The sequence below is a fragment of the Ustilago hordei genome, assembly GCF_900519145.1.
Source record: "Ustilago hordei strain Uho2 genome assembly, contig: UHO2_contig_09, whole genome shotgun sequence".
Taxonomy (NCBI): domain Eukaryota; kingdom Fungi; phylum Basidiomycota; class Ustilaginomycetes; order Ustilaginales; family Ustilaginaceae; genus Ustilago; species Ustilago hordei.
The window spans coordinates 544,736-558,757 of NW_024545280.1; the positions used below are offsets into that span (position 1 = coordinate 544,736).

At 49.5% G+C, this 14,022-nt stretch overlaps 5 protein-coding genes across 5 annotated transcripts; 2 read left to right on the forward strand and 3 right to left on the reverse strand.

The window, feature by feature from the left end:
- Positions 1-52: 52 nt before the first annotated feature.
- On the forward strand, positions 53-1,642 carry UHO2_04530 (putative CRN1 - a coronin, that promotes actin polymerization and crosslinking to microtubules; the record flags this gene model as incomplete). The annotated part of the gene is made up of 1 exon (XM_041558522.1): positions 53-1,642. The coding sequence occupies one exon, from the start codon at positions 53-55 to the stop codon at positions 1,640-1,642; it is 1,590 nt and encodes a 529-aa protein (XP_041414456.1).
- A 102-nt stretch (positions 1,643-1,744) lies between these two features.
- On the reverse strand, positions 1,745-2,419 carry UHO2_04531 (uncharacterized protein; the record flags this gene model as incomplete). Its single annotated transcript, XM_041558523.1, has 1 exon — positions 1,745-2,419. One exon carries the CDS (start codon positions 2,417-2,419, stop codon positions 1,745-1,747), a length of 675 nt encoding a protein of 224 aa, XP_041414457.1.
- A 5,059-nt stretch (positions 2,420-7,478) lies between these two features.
- UHO2_04532 (uncharacterized protein) lies at positions 7,479-8,990 on the reverse strand (the record flags this gene model as incomplete). Its single annotated transcript, XM_041558524.1, has 1 exon — positions 7,479-8,990. One exon carries the CDS (start codon positions 8,988-8,990, stop codon positions 7,479-7,481), a length of 1,512 nt encoding a protein of 503 aa, XP_041414458.1.
- Positions 8,991-9,584: 594 nt separating this feature from the next.
- On the forward strand, positions 9,585-10,856 carry UHO2_04533 (uncharacterized protein; the record flags this gene model as incomplete). The annotated part of the gene is made up of 1 exon (XM_041558525.1): positions 9,585-10,856. One exon carries the CDS (start codon positions 9,585-9,587, stop codon positions 10,854-10,856), a length of 1,272 nt encoding a protein of 423 aa, XP_041414459.1.
- A 146-nt stretch (positions 10,857-11,002) lies between these two features.
- On the reverse strand, positions 11,003-11,938 carry UHO2_04534 (uncharacterized protein; the record flags this gene model as incomplete). The annotated part of the gene is made up of 3 exons (XM_041558526.1): positions 11,003-11,301; positions 11,329-11,844; positions 11,881-11,938. 3 exons carry the CDS (start codon positions 11,936-11,938, stop codon positions 11,003-11,005), a joined length of 873 nt encoding a protein of 290 aa, XP_041414460.1.
- Between the last annotated feature and the right edge of the window lie 2,084 nt (positions 11,939-14,022).

Sequence of the window (14,022 nt, forward strand, 5' to 3'; positions counted from 1 at the left end):
CCCCCTTCCCCATCACTTGCCTCCCGCCTAAACCGCGCCCAGCTTTGCAGCCATGAGCCGCTTCGTTCGACCGTCCAAGTACCGACACGTCTATCCCAACGTCGCGAAAAAGGAGGCCTGTTACGAAAACGTCAAGGTTTCCAACAATGCTTGGGATACCAATCTCATCTCTGCCAATGGCACCTACATTTCCATCAACTGGAATGCTTCCGGAGGAGGCGCTTTCGCCGTTCTCCCCATCAATCGTCCTGGCAAGCTTCCGGATATCTACCCGCTTTGCCGTGGCCACACCGCCGCTGTGCTGGATACAGCCTTGAATCCTTTTCAAGACAACGTTGTCGCTTCCGCTTCCGACGACGGAACGATCGGGCTCTGGAAGATCGAGGATTGCAACTACGATCAGCTCGAATGGAGTGATAAGGAACGAGAGCGGAATGGAGGTGTAAAAGACTTTGAACCTCTTGCGAGGATTTCCGGTGGTGGGAGGAAAGTAGGGCAGGTAGTTTGGCATCCCACGGCTTCGAATCTCCTTGCCGCCGCCACGGCCGATCATGTGGTCAAGTTGTTCGATGTCAGCCACGCTTCCACCGCTTGCTCTTCTCCCAGTATAGCTTTGCGTGGCTTTACGGATACGATCCAGTCGCTTGATTGGGATTGGAGTGGAACTACGCTGATTGCTACCTCGCGCGATCGTAAGATCCGAACTTTCGATCCACGTCAAGGCGAACGTCCCGTTCAGATCGCCGATTCTCATGGTGGCATCAAAGGTGCCCGTGTCATCTGGTGCGGTGATAAGGATCGTGCCATCTCCACCGGCTTTTCCAAGATGTCTGATCGTCAGATGTTTTTGTGGGACACTAATAATCTTGCCTCTGGTCCGCTCAAACAGATCACTCTGGATGCTTCGAGTGGGATCATCATGCCTTTTTGGTCGGATAACAACATTGTCTTCCTCGCTGGAAAGGGCGATGGCAACATCCGATACTACGAGTTGGAGAAGGACGAGCTTCATTACTTGACCGAGAGTAAAAGCTCCGAGCCTCAGAGGGGACTTACCTTTGTGCCGAGGAGGTTTTTGAATACCGAAGAAAACGAAATCGCAAAGGCCTACAAGATCACTGGCACTACCATCCAGCCAGTTTCATTTTGCGTTCCGAGGAAAGCGGAGAGTTTCCAAAGCGATATCTTTCCCCCGGCGCCTAGCAATGTCGCCAGTTTGACGGCTAAGGACTTTTTCCAGGGAAAGAGGGGCAAGAGGATGATGGTCAGTCTCGAAACTGGCGAGCGGGTGCAGAGTAGTGACAGTGTTCCCGAGACAACTGTTACCAAGAGTACCGCCGCTGAAGCACAAACTTGTCTTGCAGATTTTGCCTCGAACCCCACGCCTACCCCGATTGCTACGACTACAGCTATGGCTAGTGCGACTTCTAATGGCACCCCCACCCCCACCAACAACAACAACAACAACAACAACAACAACAACAACAATGGAGCACAAGTAGAAGATCTAAAGAAGCAGATCGAGAAATTGCGAAGAGCAGTAGAAGAAAGAGATACGCAAATCCGACATCTCGAACAAGAAAACGAAACTCTCAAGGCAAACCAAGAGAAAGTCAGAGAGGCACTGCTGAACTCGCTCTAAGCCTGCTTTGCTCTCCTTGCCTGGCTCGTGCGGCTCTGTAGAAGAAATACTATGTATTGATTGAAAGTAGGGGCCCATGTACTATTGTGATGGAGCTCTCGACTAGGAAAGTGTATGAGAGGGTTTGAAGTATCTCTCTCGATACCACTTTAGTTCAGCAATGCTTGCTTTGATATCGCTTAGAGCTCTGTGGTTTGCTTGGTCAGTGGCTTTTTCTTCTGCTTGTCCCGGCCACATTGCTTGGGGGCCGTACCATCTTTTGACGAGTTCCTTTATGCTACTGACATCTACGATTCTGTAATGCAGATGGCGCACAAGTTCTGGCATTTCCTTGACGAGAAACACTTTATCAGCGTGCACCGTGTTTCCGGCTAAGCAGGCAGAGTTTGCAAGCGGAACCCTGTCTCTTACATAAGCTAGCATCGCTGTCCTGACATCCGCATGCGGATGGGAGTAGGGTGCGGGAGAGGAGCAGGCGAGAGTCAAGCCTGAAGATGCATGTTGCGTGCGACACCAATCGTTCATCGAATCGAGGATCGACGACGGGGTAGAAATGACATAGCTAACGCCATCATCGATCGGGTTCAATTCACCATCCGTGATGATACAGGCGATCTCCAGCAGTCTATCGCCCGCTTCCACGTTGAGACCAGTCATTTCGCAGTCTATCCAGACAAGAGGAAGCCAAGATGCGTCGAGCTGCGAGGCTGCACGAGGCGGGGGGATGGGAGAAAGCGAGGCAGGATCCGGAAGCGAAGGCGAGGTTGGAGTCGACATACCGAAAAGCTTGGCCTTGAAGAGCGAAGCCAAGGTAAGATGCCGTGGCTTGGACAGGGCGATGGTAGTGCGAGTGGCAAGGCGATCGAAAGCGGTGGTGGTAATGAGACGGGCTGAAATGATGGTAACAGTTGCGCTCTTGTTTCGAGAGCGAGAGCGAAAACCAAGTAGCAAGGCGATGGTGGAGGAGAGATGAGCAAGAAACGTGTGATGATGATGATGATGAGGAGGAGGCGAGTCAAAGTGAAAGAGGACCGTGCGCAGGAGACCCTTATTAAATATTCGCCGCCTTGTGCGCACGAAATGTAGAATACATTAAATCCCAGCGACCAGGTAAAATGATTTCCCCTTAAAAACGCAAAAGCTTACATAAGCTGCGCCAAGTGTAAAACAAAACCGAGTTCCCTCCACAACAGTGAAAGTATGTGAGCACTAGTTCGATCTCACACCTCCACCGCCTTTTCTCACTCGGATCCATAGCAAGTTGCTGAGGCCAGTCCTGCATATCGGCATGCGTCAGGCCCGATCATCGCCATAGGCATCGGCACACCGGCTATTTGATACCCGAGGTGGAGAAGATAGGTGCCATGTGTCATGGGACCGGATGCGCAGGAAGCAGGAAGAACCAAAGTCATATGAGGAGAAGCGCAGGAATCACAAGATTGGGCAAAACGAAGGTTTACAGCAGAGTTCATCGAGATCTGTAATAGAGAGGTGTCATAGGACCAGATGGATGTGCAGGAAGAACTGGACTCATATGAAGGGACCTTGTGCAAACATTGTGGATTGGGCAAAGGTAGAGTTCCAGCAGAGTTTGGTGAGATTGGTAGGACCAATGGCTCTATGACAAAACTTGTCATGATCAGTAGGAACACAGGTCTTACTACAGGACTCAGTAGAATCAGCAGTACCATGCTCACTACAACAAGCCTCATGGGAATTGGTTCAAAAGAAACCTATATCACCAATATGGCAGGAGGATGATGACAAACAAGGGAGGTTGCCATTGGATGAAGTAGGGGTCCTGCACAACAATGAAGTCAGTGCAAGCAGATGGGTGCTGACACAGGAGGGGGATGAAAGGAGGCAAGTCACCACTTAGACAAAGTGGGAATGGCCCCTGATGAGGATGAAGTAGCATGAGGACCACCCATCCACAGGAAGCAAGAGAAGTGGTGCCAGCAAGCAGCATCACAATGTGGATGGAAAGGATAGGAAGGATGAGGAGGAGGAGCAGGGTTGAAGTGGCCTTCCAGAGCAGGAGCAGTGTCACAGGTGATGTTGCAGGAATGGTTATATAAACATGCTCCTTGTCATAACAGGTGAGTGGATCCCCATCCACTCTACACCATACATTACTAGTTATAGCTTTCACATAAGTATACATTAGTATTCTGTTGACAGTTGCAATTGCAGAGCATTGCTTCTATGTAGCACATGTGTTGTATCACTGCTCATTGACATTGGTCAACATTCTGAAGGCAGTTCATACCATGGTCCAGCTCTCTCAATCATTAGAACCAAAGGCAGTCATCCACTGCAGTCTGGGGATCACTCCAACACTCAGTCAACACACTGGACACTTGTGTCAGTGACAATAACATCACTCACACCAGACCTTGGTGTGTTCACATCATAGCTACAGTTCCTGATCATGCTGAGCTACCTCTGGATGGAGTGTCCACAGCAGTTAGTTGAAACCTGCAGTAACAACCAAGCTACCACAGACTCAAGCAAGTAAAGTCATAGAAGGCTTCTACAACAGTTCTTGACAGGAATAATAATACACAGCTGTTTACCACAGATCTTGATAAAATCAGTAGTAGTTCCAATTCTACTACAGATATCAGGTTTCAGGTGCGAGACCCCTGACACAAAGGTGGTTCACACTGCGGTCTGGCTCTCTTGATCTTAGAACCGAAGGCAGTCATCCACTGTGGTCCAGGGATCACTCAATCAATCAGTCGACACACTGGACACTCGTATCAAAGACCAACTCATTGTCATAGGGTTGGATGCGCAGAAGCAGGAAGAACGGATGTCATATGAGAGGAGCGCAGGAATCATAGGAATGGGCAAAATAAGGGTTACAGCAGAGTTCATCGAGATCTGTAGTAGAAGTGGTTCTATGACAGATCTCACCCAAATCAGCATGAGCAGGAGGTTACTATGAATCCTGCCAAAATTGGTAGTATCTTGATTGTAGGATAGATCTTGCTGGAGCTGGTGAGAACATGCTGATTCTCACAGGTCACAGCAGGACAAGACATCATGGACAGTGGGTCTGCCACCCTGATGAAACAGGGGGCCAACCCAACATTGAACTTGGAATATGAAAGTGGGTGAGATGAGACAGGGAGGTGAGTTGCCACCCAGATGAAGTGGGAAGGACCCCTGTTGATGATGAAGCAGCATAAGATTCACCATCTGCATAAGGCGAGAGGAGTGATGTCTACAGACTGCATCATGAGGTGGATGGACAGGATAGGAGGGGTGAGGGGGAGGAGCAGTGTCAAAGAAACCTCCCCAGGTAGGAGCAGCATCATGGACAACATTGCAGGAGTGGATATAAAGTCATGGTCCTTGTCATAGCAAGTGAGTGGATCCTGATCCACTCTACACCATATTTTACTAGTTATAGCTTTCATATAAGTATACTTAGTAGTCCATCAACAGTAGCAATTGTAAGACATTGCTCCTATCATAGTGTGTGTGTTGTATCACCACTCATTGATGTTGATCAACATCCCAAAGGCAGTTCATCCAGCAGTCCAGCTCTCTCGATCATTAGAACCAAAGGCAGTCATCCACTGTGGTCCCGGGTGTCAGTGGTCGTGTGCCTGGAACCCGAAATCTACTGGCTTGATTGGTTTCAAACAGTTTCAGTGAGCACTCTTGAGTATGCACCTGCTGGCCACTTTCACTGAGACTGCTTGAAGGGTTGTTTGTTTGACAAGTTTCAGCTAACTGCTGTGAACACTCAGTTCAGTGGTAATGCAGCACAGTCAGCTCCTGCTTGCTGCAGAACACTTAGTATACATGATGATAACCAGTGACTTGACACAAGTGTTTGAGGTGTCAATGATCAGATGGTGAATTGGTGAGAGAAGCCCAGACTGCAGTATGAGTACTGCCTTCAGTGAGATAGTTATCTGGACTGCAGTAACTACTGCCTACAGACAATGTCAGTGAGGGGTGATACAACACACCTGCTCAGATTAGTAGCAATGGCCTGTGATTGCACTAGGTGATGGAACAACTAAGTATATGTTACAGTAGAGTATAGTTTAGTTAAGAATAGAGTGGATGCTGGATCCACTCATTCACTATGATGGAGGGGTGTATATATATCTTTGTGACATGGTGTTGACTTCACCATGGCCTCCCTCCTTGCAGGGGTGTGGCCTCTCTGTTCACCCTTGTCTATCTGGCTTCTACTACATTCCTGTCCTTCCTGCTCCTACACCTCTTGCTGAGGTGGTGATCCTCCTATGCTGACTTCATTGTGCTCAGGGGTTTCCTCCCACCTCATCAGGTGGTGAGTTCTCTTGTCCCCTGTTCCCAGTGGCTGGCCCTATGGTCTTGATGGAGCATCCTCATCTCATTGTGGGGCCAATTGATCTGCTTCATCTTGGGCCAGTCTTGGTGAAACTTCCCAGGTCCCACTGTCTTGACCATTCTTGATGAGGTTTCACCCCAGCTCACTGTCTGACCATTCTCAATGAGATTGGTTGGAGCCCCTGGGTCTCAACCAGTCCCACTTCCTGTGCACTGATCTCTTTTCAGTGGCTGTGCAGTATGTCTGCTTATGATCTCTGCACTGGCCCTGTGACATGGGGATCACCTCAAGCACTCAGTTGACACACTGGACACTTGTTTTGGCAACAATAACATCACTCACACCAGACCTTGGTGTCATTACAATACATCTATTGTTATTGATTGTGCTGAGCTACCTCTGGACAGAGTGTCCACAACAGTCAGTTGAAACCTGCAATAGCAATCAATCTATCACATATTTGAGCAAGAAAAGTCATAGAGGCCTTCTATGACAGATCTCAACCAAAATAATATTACACAGTACTTTACCACATATCTCGACAGGATCTGTAATAGAAGCAGTTCTACTACAGATATCAGGTTTCAGGTTTCAGGTGCGAGACCCCTGACACCTGCGAAACTGGTGGAGCGGCCTCTTTCTGGTCAGTTTCAGTGAAACCCCTCAGGAGCTTCCAACTCAAGCAGCCTCAGTGAGATTTACCAGAACCCTTCGACTCGGCCATTTTCGCATTCTGTGCGCATGGCACATTTCATGTGTCTGCGCAGAGCCTGTGACAATAGACCTCTTGAGAGGAAGAGGAAGAGCAGTGTTGCAGGTGACACTGTACAGACACACATCTATACTTTCACTTGATCATAGCATACGAGTGGAACCTCATCCACTCTACTACTCTTTATTGTTACTGTATCTTAGTTCTTGTCTCATCAACAGTTGCAATCCTAGAGCATTGAAGGAGCTTATTCAATCAGTTTCACTGATATCAACCAGAAGCAACTTTTCCAATAGATTCAGGGATTCAGGCACATGACTGCTGAGAAGCAGGTGACCTTTACTCCAAGCATGCAGCTTCCCCGAGCATGCAACTCTGACTGGGAACTCATACAAATGCCAAGTTCACTTGTACATGCCACCCGGGCTGACTGTTGGGCATGGGAGTGCTGAAGGTGAGGATCGAGTAGGGCATGATCTGAAGATGAATCGGGGAAAGCGGATCTGATCGGAGATGGGCGACTACTGGGTTCTGCTCGTTGAGATACTTGGTCATGAGGTGGAATGCTCCGGCATTCAGCCATGTACCACAACTGTATATAGATATCAAGCGGAGAGCTCAAGGTTACGGCTACCTTGTTCTGCTATGTCAATATAGTATAGTGTTTTAGCTGAAAAGGTTCAACATCATAGAACCTCTAAGCTACCTGGATATTGCCATCTCTAGCGTTTCCCATGTTTCCCATCAGCCGAACTAGGTCTTGTTTCTGTCAACACAGAGACTGGAGGTTAAGCGTTCTTGTTGCTAGTACTGTTGCTGGTGTTGTGGGAATGGAAAGCGTCCAGTTCGGCAAGATTTCGTTCGAGTTGAGAAAGTGAAGTTGCCTCGCCCAGTACCTGCTCTTCGTGTGTTCCATCCAGCGTATCGTACTTCCAACGGATGATGCCTTCTTTATCGATAACTCCCCAACGGTCGTACTTGAGTGTACCGATGACATAGGGTTTCAGTTTGAGCCATGCAACTCGCACCTTTGTCGCCAAGATATCACGGTTCGCACGCAAACGGGCAACTCCTTCTGGTTCCCAATCGTCATCATCCACCAATGCTTCATCTGCTGCTGCTGCTGCTGCTGCTGCTGTTGTTGTTGTTGTTGTTGTTGTGGTTGTTGTTGTTGTTGTGGTGGTGGTGGTGGTGGTGGTTGCCTTTGCGTCGGACAGCGCAGCATCTCGGTAAGCATGGGCAAGGGCATAGGTGGAGTGTTCGAACTGGATGCATGCGTTGTGGTAGAGCGTTGTTACTTGTTGAGCTGTTTGGATGTCGTTTTGGATATCGTTTTCCTCCTCGTGCGGTATTGGATATGAGAAGCTCCAGTCGAGTTTGCCATGCATGGAAGCTTTGGGGAGGTGTTGCACTGGAACGTGATCTTGGAGCTCTTCAACGTTCCATGTCAAGTGCACTTTGTCTCGAACAAGGGGATGCAGGAGGGGACGGAGGATGCTCCAGATGGGTTTGAAGATCCAAGGTGCGCCATGGACATAGATTCTGGCCAAGGTTTCTGGGTAGAAGGACTCGAGCGTCTTTGCCATGAATAGAACAATGCTCCAGTCCATGTTGCGAATGCCAAAGTTGTTGAGGTTGAAGATGACCACTTTGCGCTCGACAGGCGGAGGCATAAGGATCTGCAGAGACTCCTGGAGCAAGATGACAGCACGTTTGAGTTCTTGTGCTGTCTGGTTGGACGAGTAATGGGATGCTACGTCGATAAAGTAGACCGGCTCTCCTGCTGCTGTTGCACCTTGAACGTAGGAGATGGCATTGTTCATCATGTTGAATCCACCTCTGGTCTTTGTCAGACCCAACTCGGCCTGCTTCATGATGCCTGAAACGTCGTATTGAACGCGGAATGCACACGTTGAGCCAATGACGGCCAATGCACGATCCACATGCCATCTACGTGCTCGAAGACATCTCAACATGTAAGCATCCGGATGTTCTCCCTTGACAATGCTCCAGAACTCGCGACGTAATGCTGCTCCTCCGTGCTCGAGGAGGAAAGCTTGCATCTCTTTGTTCTCTTCCAAATGACCAACATGTTGCTGCTCGAGATTCTGATTGGAAGCAGAAGCAGGAGCAGGAGAAGGAGCAGGAGCTGCACCAATCGAGTCAGAAGAGTGCGGTGCGACTTGACAAAGACGGAGAAAGCGTCGCCAAAGTTCCAAGAGCGCCAATGTCTGCGATGGCGTGAGATTGTTACGATAGCCTGGTGAGTGGAGGTAGTCCACTGTTGTCCAATCGGCCATGACGGATAGGGATGCACTGATTGTGATTGTGTGCTGAAGCGCGAGAAAGGCGGAAGCTGCAACGACGACGCTCAACGAGGAAAGGATGCGCAAGGATGGTGTTAGCGAGATGCGATTGGATGGGAGGAGCGGATCGGAGAAAGGTCTGCGCAGAGATGACGAACAATGCAAGGATAGCATGCAGATAGATGAACCGACGGCGCTGGCTATCAATGCAACACACTCGACTGTCACCTAGCAGCTTGATCGATCCAACACAAAGACCATGCGCCAGTACATGGAACCACTGAGAAGCACAAAGACCTCGATGCAGCAAGAAAGGATGAAAGAGAGAGCGAAAGAAGGAAAATAAAAGCGCAAAGCAATGGATAAGAAGGAAGAGATCCATCGTACCATCTCATCGTACCATCTCATCGTACCATCTCATCGTACCATCTCATCATACCATCTCATCATACCATTGATCCATCCTCCTTTCGATCTTGTCTCCTCTCGATCACCATTCACGGCGCAGCAACTCTTGCAAGAAGGACCAAAGCACCGAAGCTGGATCCAAGCATCCGCTTCTCACCTCGTTCTTCCTCAATAGACACGATGGCTTCCACGGCCCACGTCAAACACATGGCACGCAGAGGTGGAATCATATCGACTCCTTCCTGCTCTTACTCTACCCTTGCAAAGGCTCTTGGCACTCGTCCGCTCAGTCGGCGCACTCCTGGTCAAGCTCGAGAGTTGAGCCACTCCCGGCTTCGCTCAAGCTGGTGGCCTGCTGGAGCTGATGCAGTTGCCTCCTCATCCGCTTCCACCGTCGCTGCAAAGGCCTTGACCTCGCTCCCCTCGCCACCACGCAGCAAAACGATCGCCGACCTGGAATCGCTCAAAGCCAACAACACTCCCATCGTCTGTCTCACAGCTCACGACTTTCCCACCGCTCTCTCCATCCGTTCCTCGGACATTGATCTCTGCCTGATCGGTGACTCGCTCGCCAATGTTGCTCTCGGTTACACCTCTACCCAGCCTCTCTCCCTAGATGCTATCATCCACCACTGCAAAGCGGTCAAACGCGGTCTCGACGCACCCCTCTTCTACGCTGCTAGCCTCCTCGAGCATGTAGACCTGCCACAACCGCCTCTTGTCATTGCAGACATGCCTTTCGGTGCCACTTTTGGCTCGCTCGATAACGCTGTAGCTGCTGTCGTTCGCCTCATCCAAGAAACCGGTGTCGACGGCGTCAAGATCGAGGGCTCCTATGAGCTTGTTCCCCTCATCAAGCGCCTTACCCACCACGGTATTCCGGTCATGGGTCATCTTGGCCTCCAACCCCAACGTGTAGCCTCCACCTCCGGCTATCGTGTCCAGGGCAAGACTGCTTACCAAGCCAAAGACATGCTCGACGCTTCCCTCGCTCTCCAGCAAGCAGGCTCTTTCTCCATCGTGCTGGAATGCATCCCCACCCGTGTCGGAGAGCTTATTAGCCAGCGACTGCACATCCCAACCATTGGCATTGGTGCAGGCAGTAAGACGGATGGTCAGATCTTGGTCATGAATGATATGATTGGCGATCTCACTGGTGCTGCCCATGTCTTGGCTGCCTTGGCTCCCGCTCCTTCCCAGCCGCAATCGCAAGTCAAGACAGGGCGCCAAGTGGCAACAATGCCGATCACTAGTTCGCTCACACCAACACCACCCCGATTCGTAAGAAACTTTAGTCAACCCTCAACCACTTCCATCGGCGCACTTCGAATCGCTGCTGTACAAGCCTACACCCAAGCAGTGCGCCATCGTTCTTTCCCAGACGACAACAGCGAGGCCTACAAGATGAACGCCGCTGAATGCAAGGCTTTCCTAGAACTCGCTCAATCTTAATCCTCCGCCTTGCTCACCACCCTCCAGACCTCACACATCCAACTATACCTTTAGCATAAAAGAACAGTACCAGTACCCACCCCATTTCTGCCAAACGCTTTGTTTCGGTGTGAGATTAGCCTACACTCGTATCCCTCTCGCGATCACTACTTGCACATCTCTGATCCCCGCCTCCATTTCCCCTTAGGAGGAACAAAGCTTCGAACCCAATCTTCATCTTGCTCATTCCCTCCGAACTGGATTTCAAATCCACCTAGCGCTGCGTTTGCATCCGTCCCTCTTGGCACTAGGCTTCTGTTTAGTGAGCTTCCACCTTGCCCAGATGATAGTTCCGCTAGCATTTCATCCAGTTGGTTCGGCCAAGTTGCTTCTTCTACTCTATGCATGCGCCGATGGTGTGTGGGAGGCAGAGAAAGATCCACTTGGCTATAGTCTGAATCTTCTCCTTCTTCCTCTCCTTCTTCTTCCTCTCCTTCTTCTTCTTCTTCTTCTTCTTCTTCTTCTTCTTGTTTCGTACTTTGCTTTTTGCCCATTGTAGTGGTGGTAGGATGCATTGCGAGACCATCTGCAAGGCCAAATTCGGATTCCAGCTGCCTCCGTACTTTGCTCTGTAGCCATGCCTCTCGGAAACCAACTCTTTCTCCCCCACTACACTGCTTGAGTTGTAATGCATCTATATGCGAACCAGAATGGGCAAGCATAAAGCCCAAAACAGTTTCCAAGCTTATGATCCGCTCTTCCAGTCTCGGCCTCAATCCCTGAATAGGCCCCCTCTTTCTTTCGGGTCTGTCGTAGGTACACCTTCGATCAAGTCGAGAACAGAATGTACACAGTGGTTCCAGTGCATCACAACGGTCTTTTTTGAGAAAGCATTGATCGCATGCTCGAGAGACACGTTTTCTTTTCCCATCCTTTCCACGCTTTCCGTTCTTGCTGTTATCAGCATTTGCGTTTGCGTTTGCGTTTGCGTTTGCGTTTGCGTTTGCGTTTGGATTTGCGCCGATCGTTGAGGTTGAGGCCATGCTTCGAGATGGCGATCTTGAGCGAGCAGTGCTGTTTGGACGAGTGTTGCAGGATGGCATGTGGGTCTAGTTGAGCCAAGGTTGATGGTGTTGCCTGTTGCCTGTTGCCTGTTGTGTGGGGCCCGGCTGAGCTTTAAAAAACATCCGAATCCCGAAAAAGAAGGAATAGAATTGAAGATGACAATGAGCATATGCTGTTCCAGGGGCCACTATCAGGCTCTCTTACCACAGACATGTAACTTCTTGAAATGCTTAATATTCCTATAGTCTGATTCCTAATGACAAGCACATATATATACTCTATTGCTACCCTTGATCATGTCCAAGCCAGATGAGTCACCTCTTCCATAACCCCCTGTGTTGCTGTTTTCTGCAATGCCCCTGAGCTGTTGTTATGGCAACCTTCATGTGCTTTATTGTGTTCATCACTTATGCACACATTCAGCCCCTTGGTGTCTTGGCTATAGCTTGTACATTCTTCTTGAGATGCCAACACATTGTCAGCGGTCATGCACCTGAAACCTGAGATCGGTAGTAGTATCGATACTATTACCAATTCTGTCGAGTTATGCAACAGCACTTGTGGTATTGCAATTCCTGGCGAGATATGTAGTAGAGCCATCTCTATTATGTCATGGGCCTGGATGCTCAAGAAGCAGGAGGGTCATGGGTTCATATGGAAGGAGCACAGGTATCGAAGACCTAGTCGACACCAGTAGAGAGCATGGTCGTAGTGCAGTCTCCATGGAGACCATGGACTCCTATGGACTCACATGCAAAGGAGGGCCAAGCACAAGCCACGAAGAGGACCAAGCTCAAGGAGCATGCAGATGGTTACCATTCAGGGGCTCGAGAGACAAGAGCCAAAGGAACTGTCACTGATCAAAGGAGGAGGAGCAGTGTCGAAGGAGTCGACACCAGGTCATGAGGAGGAGGAGCAGTGTCGACAAGAGGCACAGGGGTGCTAAGCAGGAGAGGCCCCTGAGCAATACTCGATGAAGAAGGTACTCTCTGGAGAGAGAGCAGGAGCAGCATCGCTGGCAATGCTGTGAAGAGGTATATAACCATGCTTTCTCATCATCATAGGTCGAGTGGATCCCCATCCACTCTACTCACCATAACTAGTTATCACTTCAGCATCAGTATACATTAGTTTCAGTCAGCATAGCAGCAATCTATCAAGGTTGCTCCTCATCGTAGTGTGTGTGTTGTATCACCACTACCTGACGTCCGAAGGCGCCTATAGCAGGTTAGCGGTCCGGATATAGATAGAACCGAAGGCAGTAGTCCACTGCGGTCCGGGGATCACTTCAAGCATCAAGTCAACACACTGGACACTCGTGTTGACGCCACCAACCTTATCACCAACACCATCAACCTCATTATCATCGACATCACCAATCCCATCACCAACACCATCAACCTCATCATTAACACTCACACCAGACCTTGGTGTCATCATAACACTGATATCGATCGTGCCGAGCTACCCCTGAACGGAGTGTCCACAGAGGTCAGCCGAAACCTACGATAGTGTATACAACGAACGCCACCTGCTGTCACTGCACAAATTGATAGTCACCGATACCGAGACAATAGCTGTCACACAGTTTGATAGTCACCGAGTATCTCGACGGACCGACCTGGGTTTCAGGCGCGAGACCCCTGACATATTACTTTTCTCACTCAAATCTGTAGTTGTATGAATGCTATTGCAGGTTTTGACTGACCACTGTGGACACTCTGTCCAGAGGTAGCTCAGCATGATCAATAACAATGTGAACTTATGATGACACCAAGGTCTGGTGTGAGTATATTGTTGATGATGAGGTTGGTGGCATTGACACGAGTGTCCAGTTTGTCAACTATCGCTTGAGGTGATCCCCAGACCACAGTGGATGACTGCCTTTGGTTCTATCTTAATCTGGACCACTGGTTTGCTATGAACTGCCTTCAGATGTCAGTGAGTGGTGATATGACACATGTGCTTCAATGAGGAGCAATCTACTTGATTGCTGCTTGCTGACTGTAACTAATGTATACTTAATGCTGAAGTGATAACTAGTTAATATGGTGAGTAGAGTGGATGAGGATCCACTTGTCCACCTATGACGAGAAGGTATGCTTATATACATCTTTTGCAG